General features: G+C 41.0%; 1 protein-coding gene across 4 annotated transcripts in view; it reads left to right on the top strand.

Moving 5' to 3' along the window:
* Nucleotides 1-16,491, top strand: part of scn8aa (sodium channel, voltage gated, type VIII, alpha subunit a) — a 75,154-nt gene that overhangs the window by 54,157 nt on the left and 4,506 nt on the right. For 2 of the 4 annotated variants that reach the window (XM_036532571.1, XM_036532572.1), the window contains exons 21-25: nucleotides 7,019-7,141; nucleotides 13,366-13,650; nucleotides 14,822-14,875; nucleotides 15,713-15,850; nucleotides 16,150-16,254. In XM_036532571.1, coding sequence (XP_036388464.1) covers nucleotides 7,019-7,141; nucleotides 13,366-13,650; nucleotides 14,822-14,875; nucleotides 15,713-15,850; nucleotides 16,150-16,254 — 705 coding nt within the window. The remainder of the gene's footprint in view (nucleotides 1-7,018; nucleotides 7,142-13,365; nucleotides 13,651-14,821; nucleotides 14,876-15,712; nucleotides 15,851-16,149; nucleotides 16,255-16,491) is intronic. The other 2 variants (XM_036532573.1, XM_036532574.1) reach the window with 1 other exon arrangement.

Here is a 16,491-nt window from a genome sequence, read left to right as displayed (position 1 = left end):
ACATATTTATAGCACAAAACACACGTCATGTTAATGTATTTTGGGATATAATCTCTAAAAAATGGAGTGTTATCTGGCACAAGTTCTTGGTTGCATAGTTTGCCACAAATATATTGAGACATTGTTACAAGTGTTTCTAAGCCTTGTAAGTTTTTCTTATGTAGTCTTTGCACATACAGACATGTGCATACTGTATATGCGGACACATCTACACAAATAAGGGGTGCTCTTGCTGAATTTGAATGACCACTGTGGCATATCTATTCACTATGACAGCCTCATTCTTGCTATGGTGCTGTCACTTGACAGGAGTTGGCCAGGTGGGGGTGATGAGGAAGAATCGCCAATTATGTTGGGGGGTGGGGTAATCCAGAATGAGCAACAGCATCATGGAATGCAAGGGTGGAACCACCTTCATATTTGCTTATCCCATTCAGCCACACTATACAGAACAGTAGCATTACACCCAATAAAAACCTAACTAATAACTTATGGAATAACATATGCAAGTATGTAAGGATTGTCTAAGTGCACCTTGTTAAACAGTACGTACTTTATGGAGTGCTTGTGTAATTACGTGCATATACATACATGTAATACTCATGATGTAGATGGCATGAGTACTATATAGATACATATGTGTAATTACATTCAGAGTGGAGGTTTTATTATAAAGTAAATACTGTATAACAAGGTCTACACACATAAAACTTACATAGCACTAACATGTATTACAACACACGTACAAGGCCGCTGTAATCTAAAGTCTTACCTCCCGTTCTTTGTACTATGGCTCTGGAGCATTGAGCTAGTAGGGATTGATTAATGATTTGAAACACGTGCTACATTTCCCAGATAAGGAGTGGAAAACCCCTAAACAACCTCCAAACCCAAAGAATGTCTGCTTTATGGGTGGACTTTGAACCAGATGTTTCCTACCCCCTGGCATGCTTGTGAATCTGTCTCTCTCTCTGAATTATCCCATGTTTCATGTCATGCTGAGTGGCTCCAATGCTAATGGGCAGCTCCCAGCTCCCCATCTCTCTACTCATTCTACAAGAAGTAAAGAGGTGGTGGAGAATTGTCCATCTTGTCTCAAATGATATTAAATCAGATTACAAGTTAAATGATAGGACCCATTAAAATCTGTTGACACAAGAACAGTAAAGATGGAAAGTTAAAAACTAATAAAAAAAGAAGTTTGCATTATTTCATCATTAGGTAAGGCTCTGCCCAAATCAGTTGTATGTCACTCAAATTCCAGGTACTGTTGATGAGTATTGGAGCATACCTCAGATCAATAGGAATTGTGTCAGTCACAACCTTCAGCTCTGTCTCTAACCTGTGTGATCAGAGGTCAATGATATAGATCACTGTGTGTTCAAAGAGATCTGGTGTCATTTGCTGTGTCTGGATGTTTTTATGTTGTGTCCTTCTTGTAAAACAACTTCTGAATTCTTGAACTTAAGAAAAGGGACTTTTGAAGGACAGAGTTGGTAGCATTCTCTGTACTATTGTTCTCCCCATACTCCCATGTGAAAAGAGCCCTGTATCCTGCAGGGTATGAATTGGAAAATATGGCCATGTGTGACATGCTATTATAATTATTTATTTTCAGAGAGTCTCCATTCCCCCAACACACATATGTTAAGGATTGGGTTTCATGAACAGTTCAAAAACAAGGAAGTTGAAACACAGGAAGTGACCTCAGAGCACTGCCATGCTGTGCAGATGGTTAACCCCTGTGTGGCTTTTTATAGTATTGTGTGGAAGACTGTGATGTCTTCAGCCATATTACCGGAAACCGAAGATGCCTCTCTACGTTCTAACCTTGACCCTTTCACTAACCCCTCTCAACAGAACCCAACACATATGCAGGTCAAGACAAAAATGTTGGGGCTTGATGTGATAGCTTGCGGGGTTAGGTGGTGGTGTGGGGGTAGTGCTGCTGTGAAATTTGCCAGCCAATTACAGAAGTGTGTTCACGTACACTAGTAGTGTTTACTGTATGTATTTTTGTTGATCTCTTCATTGTAAAGACAAAAAAAGAACTGTATCATATTAGTGTGATTTGTTGTAAAATTGATTATTCTTGACTCTAAAATGGTTATTTAATCAACAACTCAAGCAAGCCTGACTAATGAAGAACTCAGCTGGAATAAAAACCAGCCTACAGAGTGTCCCTCAAGGACCAGGGTTTGCTAACATTGCACTAGTAGTGACTGGTTCCCCCAGCTGAATGTGGAGCTCCATGTCACATCATTCCATGGTTCCACTCACTCTCAACTGCTGATTTAAGCATGGGACATATTGTTACAGTTATGTACTTATTTGTCAATCTGTGCTTATACATATACAAATAGTTACTACTGATAATGGTTAATACTGTTAATACCTAAACACTAATTTTGAATTTTACGGTGGCAGCTTTTGAAGTTGTTCTGCTTAAAATTAATCATAATTGCCATCATTTCACAACAGCAACCACACTACCTCGTAGACCCTCTCAAACTGGTGTTTTGACCTTAAAAATCCAGTCCCAAAGAGGACAGACAGCTGCTCATCCCCTCCCTCTTCCCTTTATTCCCTCCTTCTGTGCTTCAGCTGCAATTGCGGCCTGGAGGGAATTGTAGACTTTTGGTGTTTTTGTTTATTTGCTATAGTTGGGGACTGGAACTACATTTCTAAAAGCTGCAATTGTGTGTTGGCATTTGGACAGCTGAATTAAAAATGTGACCATTCCCCTACCTTGTAAAAAAGCCTTTACCTTCTCTCAGATCCCCAGTATTGATTAATATTGTTTAGAGATGTTGGGGAAATGCAACTGATGGTAAGTCCAATCCCAACAAATGACTCATTCCTTAACACTGTGATTAATGGATGTGTGTTTGACCCATCATGTGTGCTACTGTGGTGATGTGCTGTGACTGTAGCGGCACAATGGCTCTAACATAAGTGGGGCGGAGGAGGTTCTTAAAGAAGGTGCTGTGGTTTGGCCTGCATGTGTCACCAAGTACTTGTGTGTGTGTGTGTGTGTGTGTGTGTGTGTGTGTGTGTGTGTGTGTGTGTGTGTGTGTGTGTGTGCCTGCACCCATGTGTGTGCTCCAGTGTTTCATTCTCCACTTGTATTTTCTTTGATTGACTAAGCTTTAAGATCCAACTCTGTTGCCACAGTGATATCTGGGTTATAGTGCTGCAAAGTTAACATCTGCTTTGGGTGCCATTTGTAATGCAGGTTTAATTAATCATTATCATAGCCAGGTGTTAGCCTCAAGGGTCCTATCATACTGTTTTTAGAACCAGTCGTTTTAGAACCAATTAAGGAGCCCCTTTTAAAAAAGTGAGTTTTGCCGTGGCACCTCTCAATGGAAAATCAAGTGACTGGTGGAGAGCTTGCACTTTGCACTTGATTGTTCTTAACATTTCATGTTTTACATTAATCTCTCCCAAAGCCAAAAAGAAGTGAATCAAAATGTGTAAAAGTCTAATATTTGTTTGGCTCTAAATATGCAGTAAAATGCAGGATGTGCTGCATCCAAGCCAAGAACGTCACAATCTACCCCTTCAAACTGTGAGAATTTAAATCATTCCGTCTGTTTTGTAGCATACACATTCAGAATATTTTAGACTGATCAGAGTGCTGTTTTTACTGCTCCCATGGCATGTGCCTTATTTGTGTGTGGTATGTATACTCAAATGTAGCACTGAGAAGCACCCTGGTCAGAGACTGCACAGATCTGCACCATGCCCTTGAAATGTACGTGCATTGTCTCACTAACACACTCCACAACAGAGTGGGAGTGCCAGGGAAGAACTCACTTTGGGCACACAACCAGATCCTCTGAACCTTTCTGCCAAAACTTGTTCTGAATGCACCAGACCAGAGCCCAGCATGACATCCTTGGCAGGGGTTCAAATGGTTTCACAGGAAAAGTGATAAAGACCTGAAATCTGAAAGGGAATGCATGGTAAAGGATACTGTTGTGCTGATCTGATAAAGGCATAATTTGTGTGTTTGGGTTGGGGACGGGGGATTGGGCTGTTCTATGTTCACATTTCATGGTGGTTTGCATTGCTGTTAGTGAGTGTATGCTGCTGAGTGTTGGTTTATGTTCATGAGGTGAATCTGGCGTTGGGGTGGGGTTGTGCATGCATGATGATGTGGGTTTAGCCAGAGCTAAGATGGAGTAGTGCAACAACAGAATAAAATAGGCAAGGGAAAAAAGACACTTATTTAGCAAACATGTATTTACCCCTTAACCTAAGGTTTCTTAATCCATTTTTCATTTTATTTAATGAATACTGAAAAACCTGAAACAAACATTTCAATAATATTGAAGGAAAATTTAAATTGTTATTTTATGGAGTTTTGAAAGTAGTAATCATGAAAACAGTTGTTATAAGAGTATCAGTAAGAACACACGTTTTACCACAGTCTGTTGTATCCAGGTCAGATGTGGCACACAAATAAAGAAAACTGTGGCTGTTAGGGAAGAGTGGGGGAGGGAGAGTCATGGATGTGAGAGAGGGGAGCATGAGGGAGAGGTGTGGGTGTCAGAGAGGAGAGTTTGGGGGAGACATTTGAAAGAGGTGGAGCAGACCAGTGAACATCATGGTTGGGGGGGAAGGTTGTGTTTTGTTTGTTTTGCTCTGTTCACCTGACCATAGCCACAGATGTCACTGACCTTGCCTTGCAGAGTGCTGGGAGAGGAAGGAAGCGCTGAGGGCACCTACAGAGCTGGCTCAGGGGGGGCCAGGCCCCCCCAAAAAAGGGGCGCTCCATTGGGGCAGGCTGAGGCAGAAGGTGAAAAATACCCCTCCACAGACTGTGCTGTAGATGAAGGCGGAATCTTTATTCTCTGATTCAAACTGAGAAGAGAAAAGCACTTTGGGGCTCCCCAGTTATTCTCAAAAGCATGTTATTATGTGAGACCAGCATAAAAAAATCAAGTGCTCTAGAACTGAAGCATTGGCAGGAATGTGCCAGAACTGCAGCATGAATCATGCTCAATCCCACATTAACCCTCAAGTCTTCCAGGCCCAGTACATCTCTACATGAAAAATTGGTTCTTGTATCAATTAAAAAGACATGAGAGTTTTATTTTTACATTTTATATTATTTGACAATTATTGTTAAATATAACAATTTTTTATATCTTGAACAGCTTTGGTTTCAGTGTTAGTAGTAAATGTATTTTTCTATGTGATTTTACAGTAATATAATTCACATTTGAAGTGTTCCAGCTCATAGCATGTGCATTTTGTACAGAAAAAAGCCCACTCCTGATTCTTGCTGTTTCTTTTGAAGTTTTAATGCAGGCTGTCTGGGTTTTCAGCTTCATTTTGGGCCTACTGCTGCCTGAGCAGAAATATTTCAGACATTGGGATAGAGCCAGACAAAGTGCTGGATACATTTGGCAAAGCAAGCCCATCTGGTCTCCCTGGGAGAGAACCGCAATAAAGCTTTCGCCTTTGTTAGAACTCTCCCCTCTGTGACTTTGGTCAGCTTTTGGATGTTGTGTCCTCTTGCGGTGTACTTAGCAAGTAATGTTGGTGGCTGGTTGGAGGTGTCCTCGGATCTGTTCGGTATCCCCTGTAAAGGAACTGCGCCCATTTTGCCAGTCTCACGCATCTGCTGTCAGCTCGTGTCAGTCCCCACTGATTTCAGTGCCCGTGTGGGTGAAATATCAGCCCATCCGTACTCTCCTCCCCTACAGCATCTGCCATTTGAATAACTGGATTCAGAACAAACAGAAAAGTCAATATCAGAAAGAATTAACCCATTTAACCAAACCCATTTCTGTTCCTGCATCCCATGCCTTCTGATAACTTTACAACTGTCTATAGTGTTATTGTCCTGTGTTCTAGCCTGTTTCCTCAGATGGATATAATGAGGTACAGAGTGTGATGTGGATTGTTTTAGATTAGTAGATTAGTCCCATGGCAGCCCCAGCGGGGCACTAGTTGAAGACACCGGTTTCTGTGGTGCTGTTTTCTTGAAAATACAGCTGCGGCACTGTCTCATTCAACCCTCTTTAAAGCTGTGGCCTTTGAATCCGTGCAGTCTGCCATATACTAATATTCCTGCATGATCTTGTTGGAATACCAGTTGGACTATTGGTTTTTTTTTCAGAAGGTGGGTGGGGCGGAGCGTAAGGGTGACCTTGATGCTGTAGGCAGTGCGGGGAGACTGGGGTGGGCTCAGGTTTCTCTGAGGTATTCTGTGATATCAGTGCGGTCTAGTACTGTACCTCACTGACCCCCCCCCCCTTACTTCCCCTCCCTGTACTCTCCCCTCTAATGTGATTGTGTGACTATGGCTCTCCCCCTTTCAGTTATCAGAGCTGTGTGAATTTAATGTGACTGACTCTATGACATACATGTACATATTTACCTGTATTCTTTCTCATAGGTACCTTTAATTTGTCTGTCTTAAATTATGTGGGAATTTATGCTTCAGCCGAGAGGGACTTGGCGACAGTGTTAGAAGGGCCAGGGTAAGGTTCTTGTAGTCTGTTGGGACTTTTCTTTCTGCAGGGACCCCTCTTTCCTAACCCCTCCTCCTTCCCCCCTCCCACCGAACCCTCCTCAACCCCGGTTGCCCCCTTGCCCTTTTTTTCATACTAAATCAGTCTCGTGTGTGCGCTTCTCTGCCTCTTCCCCCTCTGTTTGAGTCTTACGCCTCTCTCTCTTTCTCTCTCTTTCTCTCTCTCAACCACCAGTTTCTTTCCAGGTACTGAGAAGTTTTTCAAGCATCGCCGCCTGCCAAAAAAATAACCGGGGGAAAAAAAAACAATAAAACTTGGGGCCCACTACTTCTAAAATTCTGCACAACTATACTAAACATGACTCTCTTTCTCTCTCTCTATTTATATACATATATAAATGCTATTTTATATATGTATATATTTATATATGTGTGTAACTCAACTTACCGCCAATGCTAGGGCCGTTTCTTAGAAAAAAAAAATCACCTCTAACAGTGTGGACCCTCTCTTGCTTCTCTGTTTTTGTGTAGGTGTCTATAGTCAGCCTTATAGCTAATGCCCTGGGCTACTCCGATCTAGGGCCAATTAAATCTCTCAGGACACTAAGGGCATTGAGACCCCTCAGAGCCTTGTCACGATTTGAAGGGATGAGGGTAAGATCCAAAGCTAAGCAGCTTGATCCTTCTGCATGCCTATTGAACAGTTTAAGCATGCTAGAACTGATCAAAAGGAAAGAACACAAATAAAAACATAATGGGGGAAGTAAAAAAAAACAAACCAGGAAAACAGGACCTTCCATGCACACATACTCTATACTTTATATCCAAAAGAGAAAAGTCATGATGCAGCTGGGAATAGTTTTTAAATTAAAAATCAAATTATTGTTGTAGCAGTAATGGTCTGATTTAATTTGCATTTCATTGTGTTGACTTAACGAGCAGTTGATAGTATACTTACAATCACTAAGTAATAAAACAAGAATTTTGGAGACAAATTTTTGAAACAGAGGGATTTGATGCAAAGCTGCCTCATCACAATGAAAAAGAATGTTTATGAATATTATGCTGATCATAATTGATTTGGCCCCTGAAATATCAATGAAAGCAAACACAAAAAAACAGTGCCAAAAATGTCACTGAAGTCCCATGCCATTTCATAGAACATTTGATATGCAATTGGCTGTTCATTTGGCCTGATTTTCAACTTCTACTGCTTTTAACTGAGCCGCCAACCCCATCCTGCCCCCCCCCCCCCCCCCAAGCCCCCCACCCTCTCACTCCTGCTCCCTTAGCCAACCTCACCCCATTTCCTGATGCATCTCGTACAGAGAACCACCAGCAGCAAAGGTACGCCATCACTAAAAATGAACACATTCCCCGAGCGACCATAGAGTATTTCAGTATTTTAGCTGTGTGCAGTCAATTGAAGGAATACAGAATGGTGACTGAGAAAGAAGAAAAGTCTGGTAAAACTAATGTATACATCTTCATGTTGTGTTTTGAATTGAATTAAGAGTAAGAATACTTACATGCTGTATCTTTTGGTGCAAGGTAAAAAGTTATCTATAGTAGCAGTAGGATATATTCATTGGCCCCTGGGTGCTTTTTCTTGATGGTTGTAACCACTTGCGCCTGGTTGTTGTCACTCCAGTCTCTTGCCCCCCTGAAGACTGGTGAACTCGTTTCTAGTTGGGAGCTTCTCTTCTCCACCCCTTAGTCCCCTCCTCTCCCCACCTCCCCTACCCCACATTTTCAGCACTGTGCAATGCCCCCCTCTCCCATCCTGTCACTATCCACTTCAGCACATTGGGCCCTGCGCTGCCCCTACATCGCTGGAGGGCCAACTCGTGCTGGTGGCTCACCCCACTCCCTCTCTTGCTTGTCCAGGATCTTGATATTAGACTGAAATAATAAAAACCCACACACCTAATTGTGGGTGTGGGAGGAAGAAATTTGCTAAGCTTCTGCCAGTGTCATCATTCTATTGCTTACCATGTCTTCTGGCTAATTTATCTTTGGCTCGTTTGTAAGAGGCTGCTTAAATACTGTAGAACAAAATTTATTTTTACAAAAGTCCAAATGTGTTGTTATTCCTCAGTGTAAAGCAGAAGCTTAGGAAATGTGCAAAGTTGCCTGCTCACAAAGGACATTGTTGTTTTGACTTCATTGTAAAGCACAGCTAATGGGTAGGAGCTGGAGGTAGCTTCCCACTCCCACAAGAAGTAGGTAGTGAAATGGGGGTGGGGGGTTGTGTGTGTGGAGGGGGGAGGGGGGGGGATGTCAATGTCTTACATAATTGAACATGGCTGACATCAGCTTCTTTGCACTCGGACTCACCCAGTCACGTGGGACACACACTGACCCAAAGAGTGGTCCTGTCTCCCCTTTGACAAGGCTGCGTATTCCCAAAAATGACAAACTAGATTCAACAGCTAAAAGCAGAGAGGGGGGGGGGGGGTATTAGCCCTCTCTGACAGTCATACAAACCATCTCGGGTTTCATCACAGAATTGTATATGAAAAACACCATGCACATTCAAGCACCTACCAGTTAGGTGTGTTTTCTGTACAAGGAAATGTACTCAAGTAACAAAATTCCAGAGACCCACAGTGTAGAATTACACATACTGTATGAGCGTGTCTCCTGTTGTTATGGAAAAGGCTTTCGCACTTTTCAGGCCGTTCTTTCTGGACTTATTTCCCTTAGGGTACTCAGCCACATTACACTGAGGTGGTTTGTATTTTTGATGAAATGAGAACCCATTTTGTGAAAAGTTATTATTACGCAATTTACCTACAGTACTGTAATGTACATTGGAAATGTCTTGTTTTATTTTAATAGTGTATAGTAAGGGAGGTTGACTGGTTGAAATAGTATTGTCATTTTTGGGTTGAATATAATGGTGGGTAGATAAAGAAGTGTAATTGACAAATAGAATTACCCCTAATGAACACCTAAATTCAGAGGTTATATAGAATACGAGGCAAAATTATCTAAAAGACGCAAAAAGGAATTTTCACTCAAATTCTGAATTCGCCTCACCCATAAAACTGTGTATATTTGTTCCTCAGATGATTCACCATTTAGTTTGAATAAAAAGCATAAAAGTTCAAAGTAAATAAATAAATTCATGTCTGAAAGGATCACACACAATGTTTCTATTGGACAGAAAGTGCCTGTGTTTGTGGGGCACTGGAAACTATGGAGACCTAGAAGACAACCAGCTGGGCCCAGCAAAACAATGCTTCAGCAGAGTACTTGCACTTCTTATAACCAATAACAGGAAACTGTCTTGACCAAGTGCAAGCTATTTAACACTCTCTTGTTGGCATAATACAAATTAGGATTTATCTGATTCATGGTTTATGTGATGGAATTTGATATTTGTGTACCAGCAGTATTATGTTGCAGCTGCAGAGGCTGAGCACCTGGATAATAGATTGCTTTCAGTGTTTTGTTGAAGACCATTATTTTCATGAATTATTTTTCTGTTTTAACTATGTTATTTAGAGGTATCTTGCACAAATTAAAATGGAATCACCAGATGAAGGCCTGAATGGAAGGTCATTCCATTTGCAGTATGGTCTTAGATGGGCCCACTTGCTTTGCTGTCAGACAGAAGTGTCCAGTTTCAAAGAGACCATTACAGTGTCAGTTTATGTACTTCATCAATACCAAAGTTTCTGTATTTCATGAATAAGGTGCCACAGCACTTTATTACCTGGAACTCAAATCTCCATTTGTTTCCAGTGCCATATGAACCTCACAGTATCAGGGAGCCCCTCTGCCTCGCCACACAGACGGCTGACTGTCCTGCACCCAGTCTTTACATGGCTGTCCTGACAGTCTGGCACGGCAGTGTCTGGCAGTCCACTCAAGCAATCCATGTGGCCCTGTCTTTTTTAAGATGCAACAGATTTACAGGGGTGTTGTATTTGCTATTATCTATCTATTCATCTATCTGTTTATCTGTTTATTTATTTATTTAATTGTCCTCAAGATTGCACAACAATGCCATGTAACATGCATGCACTCTTTAATTGCCAATGCACATTCTGCACTTTCAGAGCCATTTTCCCTCTTTCTGATCACGCATCTGACAAAGCATTAAGAATATGTGTGTGCTCTGTGTTATTTCAATGCTGTTTTTTTAATTATTCATACAAATACCTTGATCAGATCTAGTCTACCAAATTGTTCTTAGTACAAGCGATGTGTGATTCTCTTGGTGGTGGCAGACATACCCTGAAGGGGAAAACATAATCTCATCTTTACTGTTAATTGTATGTTTGGAGAGAAGAGTCCTCCCACTTTCTATTTCTCTCATTTTTCCCAAAAAACAGCAATGTGATCACTGCACATTTCCTGATTGATGGAAATATCACATGGTTTAATCAAACAGACGCAAGAAACCTTTTTCCACCATTTTATGTTCAATGGGTCATTTATAAGATATTGCTGCTCCAGATTGTGAATTTGGGTTTTATCCCGGAACATTGTGGGTTTGGTATCAGCTTCAAAAGTCCTGCATCCCAGAACCATTCACTTTTACAGCTGTCTGCCCATCTTAAGGTTGTCTCCTTCTCTTCAATGTATGTTTATACTTTGAGTGCCATGATGGAGAAAGAAGCAATGTACATTGTATTTAATTTGAGCAGCTGTGTCACCCCTAACTTTTAGGAAAGCAATAGAATCATTACAATGCCCTGTTTTACCATGCTATAGTGATGGGTGTGAGGCCTCATGAACTTCAGAGTGGGTGGAGCTACCATGGTCTCTCAGTAACTGGCTGATATTAACTTAAGAGAAGCCTGCTGGCCACAGCAAAACATTATTAGTGGTACAGAGCAGTGAATCATTGATAGAATGTGGTAGCTCTCCACCTATTTTTATGTTCACTCTCCAATCAACACCACACTGTTGTAAAGAACTCAAAAACATAACAAGGCTGCATAGTACTTCCTAGTTCTGGGTAGTGTGCACTGCCAGTGCTAAGAGAATGCTGTCACGGAGCTTGTGTGTCCTGTCTGTGTGTCTGAGAGGGAATATGGATGCCAAAGTGAGTCTGCAAAAGGTGTGCATGCTCTGCTGCCTGCCTGAGAGGTGCCGGTCAGCCTGCATTATACTAATACTGATCAGCCTATTGTGTGCTGAGCTCATTGCTAATTTCTGTAAGATTGGAAATGTCTGGGGGCAGAGTTATTCAGATATAAGGGGATAAAGGGATTGGAGCAGGGGTTTGGCTTGGGTCAGAAAAAAAATTGCTCAAGCTTTCCATTTCAGTGTTTTGAAGGGTTGGGAGTAGGTGGATGCACTGTTGGTGTTGGGGTTGGTAGGATGATGTACAGAAAGCTGCATACAGGTATTATAGATGTTTGAGTATTTGTACCTCCCTTCACCAGAACTGATGAGGTGAGATTCCTCCGCCTGAACTTTAACTAACTGAGATATCTGTACTGATTACTTGAAGGAGGGTGGAATTGAGGATGTGTAAACATCCTGCCCTGAGGGGGGCAGTAATGTGCTCACTGGGAAAAGAATTAGTGGACTGCATTGCACATAACCATTTATGTTCTCAATGCTTTAAAGGCGAGCTTGGTTTCCACTGACCTGCCTTAGCTTTATTTATTTTAGTTATTTAGTTATTTTATTTAGTTTGCCTACAGCTCTGGTAGACTCCAGACTATCTGCAGAGTCTCAAATCAATTCATAAATAAATAATTGTTTGCTAGTCTTATGCATTTATAGGCTAGCTTATGATGTTGTAAGAAATCTTTGTGCTTGTGCTTTTGTTCCTGTGTCTTTGTTATCTAGAATGATCCTCGTAATGTGAACTAGCTATGCTGCCTAGTTAGGGGTAAGCATTAAATTACTTTTAGGCTATGGAGTTTTACACAGGCTAAACACACCTACCTTTGCTTAATTCACCAGAACCAACCTACTGTTGCTGTACCCTTGGGCAAGGTTCTTAACCCACAGTTGCCTCAGTAAATATCCAGCTGTATAAATGGATAACATTGTAAAGAACTGTAACCTATGTAAGTCGCTTTGGATAAAAGCACCTGCCAAATGAATAAATGTAAATGTAAATGTACTGTCATATCTGGGGCTGACCAGCATACTGTCAGTTCAGGTCAGTTGCCATAGAAATGTCTCCAGCTCCACCATGAGTTGTAGCTGACCCACAGATTACATATCTTACAATGTATAGTCTTGTTATTCTCTCTGGATAAAACTGTCTGTTGTGTAATAAAGAAAATAATTACAGTTAAGGTGATTCAGTGGAAACTCAGCTTTGGGGACCACGGGATACATTTAAATGGTACTGAGGACTGTTCTGTGAAAACACATGGGTATTTTAACCCACAGCTATCATTTTAACTTGTTTATCTGATTGGAGTTTGAAATCAGTTATATTGCTTTTAGAATGAGTCTGTAAGTAAAAAGTGAAAATTAATTGTGGGAAGTATTTGTAACTTGTATTGCAACTGCACATAGCAAATCAATGGGGGAATGCTTGGAATGTCCAACCAGACACTTTTTGTGGTGTTTGCTCATAGAGTCACCCTCAGTGTTTTTATTTATGTTCAGTTAATTAGCATAGCTGTGTTCAGTGCAAGAGTTGAGTGCAAATGCTTTCTGCTCAGAAGCATTATTAGAAATTAAATCTGATAACAATCATACTGTAGTTACTTACTTGAATTAAACCCCCTGAAATCATTATTCTTAAGTGTTTTTACATTGTCAGTTGAAAGAGTTTGATTTGGCAACAGTACAGTAGTCCCATACCAGTATGCAGCTCCTCTGTGGGTGTATGTTCATGAGCATGCTGGGGTTGTCTCACACTGTGCTACCTTGTCTCTCCTGCTCTGGCCTAGGTGGTAGTCAACGCCTTGGTGGGAGCCATCCCCTCCATTATGAATGTGTTGCTGGTTTGCCTCATCTTTTGGCTGATTTTCAGTATCATGGGGGTGAACTTGTTTGCGGGCAAGTACTACTACTGTTTCAATGAGACAGCTGAGGAACGCTTCGAAATAGATGAAGTGAACAACAAAAGCGAATGCTACATTCTCATCAATAACAACAATTCTGAGGTCCGGTGGAAGAATGTCAAGATCAACTTTGACAATGTGGGCGCCGGCTACCTGGCTCTTCTCCAAGTGGTGAGATAGGCTCTCTGTCTTTGTTCCACTCTTTCACTGTCTGCCTCCTCCTCTGTTCACCCTCTTAATTTCCAAAATAGTCCTGACTGCTGACATTCACCTTTTCCATTGATTTGCCTTGAAACATACTCTAGCTCAGTATTATTTGTTTTTTTTATGGAAAAAATACACCATTCGTGCAGTGCAAATATTTTAACTGTTGGGTTAGACAGAAGGCCTAACATAGGGGCTCCTGGGTGACTCACTGGGGAGAGTGGTTGTCCTGAATGCAGGCTGAGCCCTACAGGTTCAAAGTCAGCAGTGTTGTTTGCTGAAAATGGCTGGCAGACAACAGCAGTGGAACAAATTGACTTCATTCCTGAGGGGATGGAGGTGGGTAGGCTGGCCAGGGTTTCCTTATCGCATTGTTCTCAGGCACCATGCAAGTTGCTTGGATGATGTCACTTTTATATGGAAAGCTCTGTCAGAGCATTAATGTTAACTTGCAGTATCCAGTAATTTGCTAACTAGATACATACCAAGTAAGATCATAACTGGGTTAATTTGTCCGTTTCCAAACTGGAAAAACGCAACCGCTTGACCTGTATTTTGTTGAACCATTCCAAACCAGTAGCAACTACCTGCTACTGGAAAATACCACACATCATACATGTTCATCAAATTTGGCTTTGTTTCTACTGAAGGTGAATGTCTACCCAAACTGCTCTGTGTAATCTGTCAACTCAGTGTAAGTAATGATGGTTTGAAACCACCAAAAATGCCTTGGTATCCTAATCAATAATGCACTACTGAAGGAAAAACTGAAGGATGAGGTTATTCCACACATGAGTGAGCTTCCTATTTAAATTAAACACAAGGAATGCATTGAGATTTTGAGAGAGCACTATTTTATTATTTTTTTCTTATTTTCAAGTGAGTTAGTAGTCAATTAAATATAAATACTTGTGTGTTTTTCTAGACATGAGAAAATGCAAAAATGCTTTTAAATTTAGAATTTGTTGTCTGCAGAGAGACACACACAGAGCCAGGGACACAGACACAGTGATTTTTGAGTCTCCTTCTGTGTATAATCCCATTGCTTTTACTTTTTACATTTACTTGTGTTTGGTTGGGTGCAACCTGTCGTTTTTTTTTGGTGATTTCATCCTCCCTCTTCATGCTCTCCTCCAAGGCTACATTCAAAGGCTGGATGGATATCATGTATGCAGCAGTGGACTCCAGAAAGGTAAGGCTATCTTTTCAGGTAGGTGTGATTTGAAACAAAACAATCATCAATGGCTGGATACCTTTGTAAATGACAAAATCACTGTTTTCAGTGAGATGTCGATCTTCTGGCCTGACCAGTCTTCATATGCATGATTAAGGTTTTAAATAAAGTATTACCCAGAAAATGCAGTCGTGGACTAGATAGTGTGATCAGTTCACAATAAGATGTAACTGGAGATAACATCCATCTAAGCATCCACAGGATATTCTGTTCCTTATAGTTTAATGGATGCTCGTATTGATATCAACCATGTTCACTTACAAACATTAGGCTGCATCTACAACTTAGCTAGGTTTGCCTACAAGTATGTTAAATAACAATTTTTAAAGAAAATAAAGTATTGCTGGGATTGAGGGGATCAGGATACACAGAGGATAGGGGGTGTTGGGTTATGGGTATGGTGCGGTTCTCTACAATATGTGTATGAGAACAGCTCCTTAACTCCCCAGTGTGCTGCACTTCTCTGTAAATACATTCTCAGGCCCTATTCTTGCTGAGGTTGGGCCAAGAAAAAATATTTCTTCAAAGAAAAAGTATCAGCAAAAGTTTAGAAGTGTAACACTGGATTCTGGGCTTTGTCTGATGGAGAGTGGGGTATGAATCCATGAGAGAGCTCATGCTTTTAGTTACTAAAAGAAATAAAGAACTTTTCAATATGGAAACATACTACAGTGGCATTAAGGAGCAACATATTCTATGTTAGACTTTGGTGAAGTTACCCTCTCAATGAAAAATGGTGTCACTGTGTTGGGTTGCATGTGTAACAGACTTGATGGTCTTTGTTTCGCATGACAGGTGGAGGATCAGCCTCTGTATGAGGACAACATCTACATGTACATCTACTTTGTCATCTTCATCATCTTCGGCTCCTTCTTCACTCTAAACCTGTTCATTGGTGTCATCATCGACAACTTCAACCAACAGAAGAAAAAGATAAGGCCTCCTTCTATCTTTCTTTTTCCCTCTTCTCATGGCTACATGCCAAACCATCACACAGTACCATGGTGGGCAGCTGGTTAAGCCAGCAGAATTTCTGCCTGCTTCAGTGTACATATGTATTTGATTCTTATATGTAGTATAGAGAAAGGTAATGATGGCATGATCAGAACTGATTAGTTCTTATGAAAGGAATGTCTGTGAGTGTGGTGTAGATACAGTGATATGCTTATGGAGTTCAGATTTTTCTGTTGTAATTTTCATGGTTTTAACCCAATTCCCATTTATCCCTATACTTTGGGGGTCAGGATATCTTCATGACAGAGGAGCAGAAGAAATACTACAATGCCATGAAGAAGCTGGGATCTAAAAAACCACAAAAACCCATCCCTCGACCAGTGGTATGTTTTGTCACTGCCACCAAATACTATTGATAGAAACAAGGTTTTCCCCTAGGAGAACCCATGTTTGATCCAGTGTTTGCAGAGAAAACCCCACACAGAACCATTCGACTTTTACTGTCCTGATTTGTTTAATTGAAGTATTGCTATGGGTTTGAGACTGGTTAAGTTTCTGTGAGAAAAGATGAAAACATACCAAGATGTGAATTATTTTTCTTTTGTATTATTCTTTAAGCT

Source organism: Megalops cyprinoides, chromosome 7 (genome assembly GCF_013368585.1).
Source record: "Megalops cyprinoides isolate fMegCyp1 chromosome 7, fMegCyp1.pri, whole genome shotgun sequence".
NCBI classification, from domain to species: domain Eukaryota; kingdom Metazoa; phylum Chordata; class Actinopteri; order Elopiformes; family Megalopidae; genus Megalops; species Megalops cyprinoides.
The sequence above is the reverse complement of the archived record's forward strand: the minus strand, read 5'-3'. Positions and strand labels throughout refer to the sequence as shown.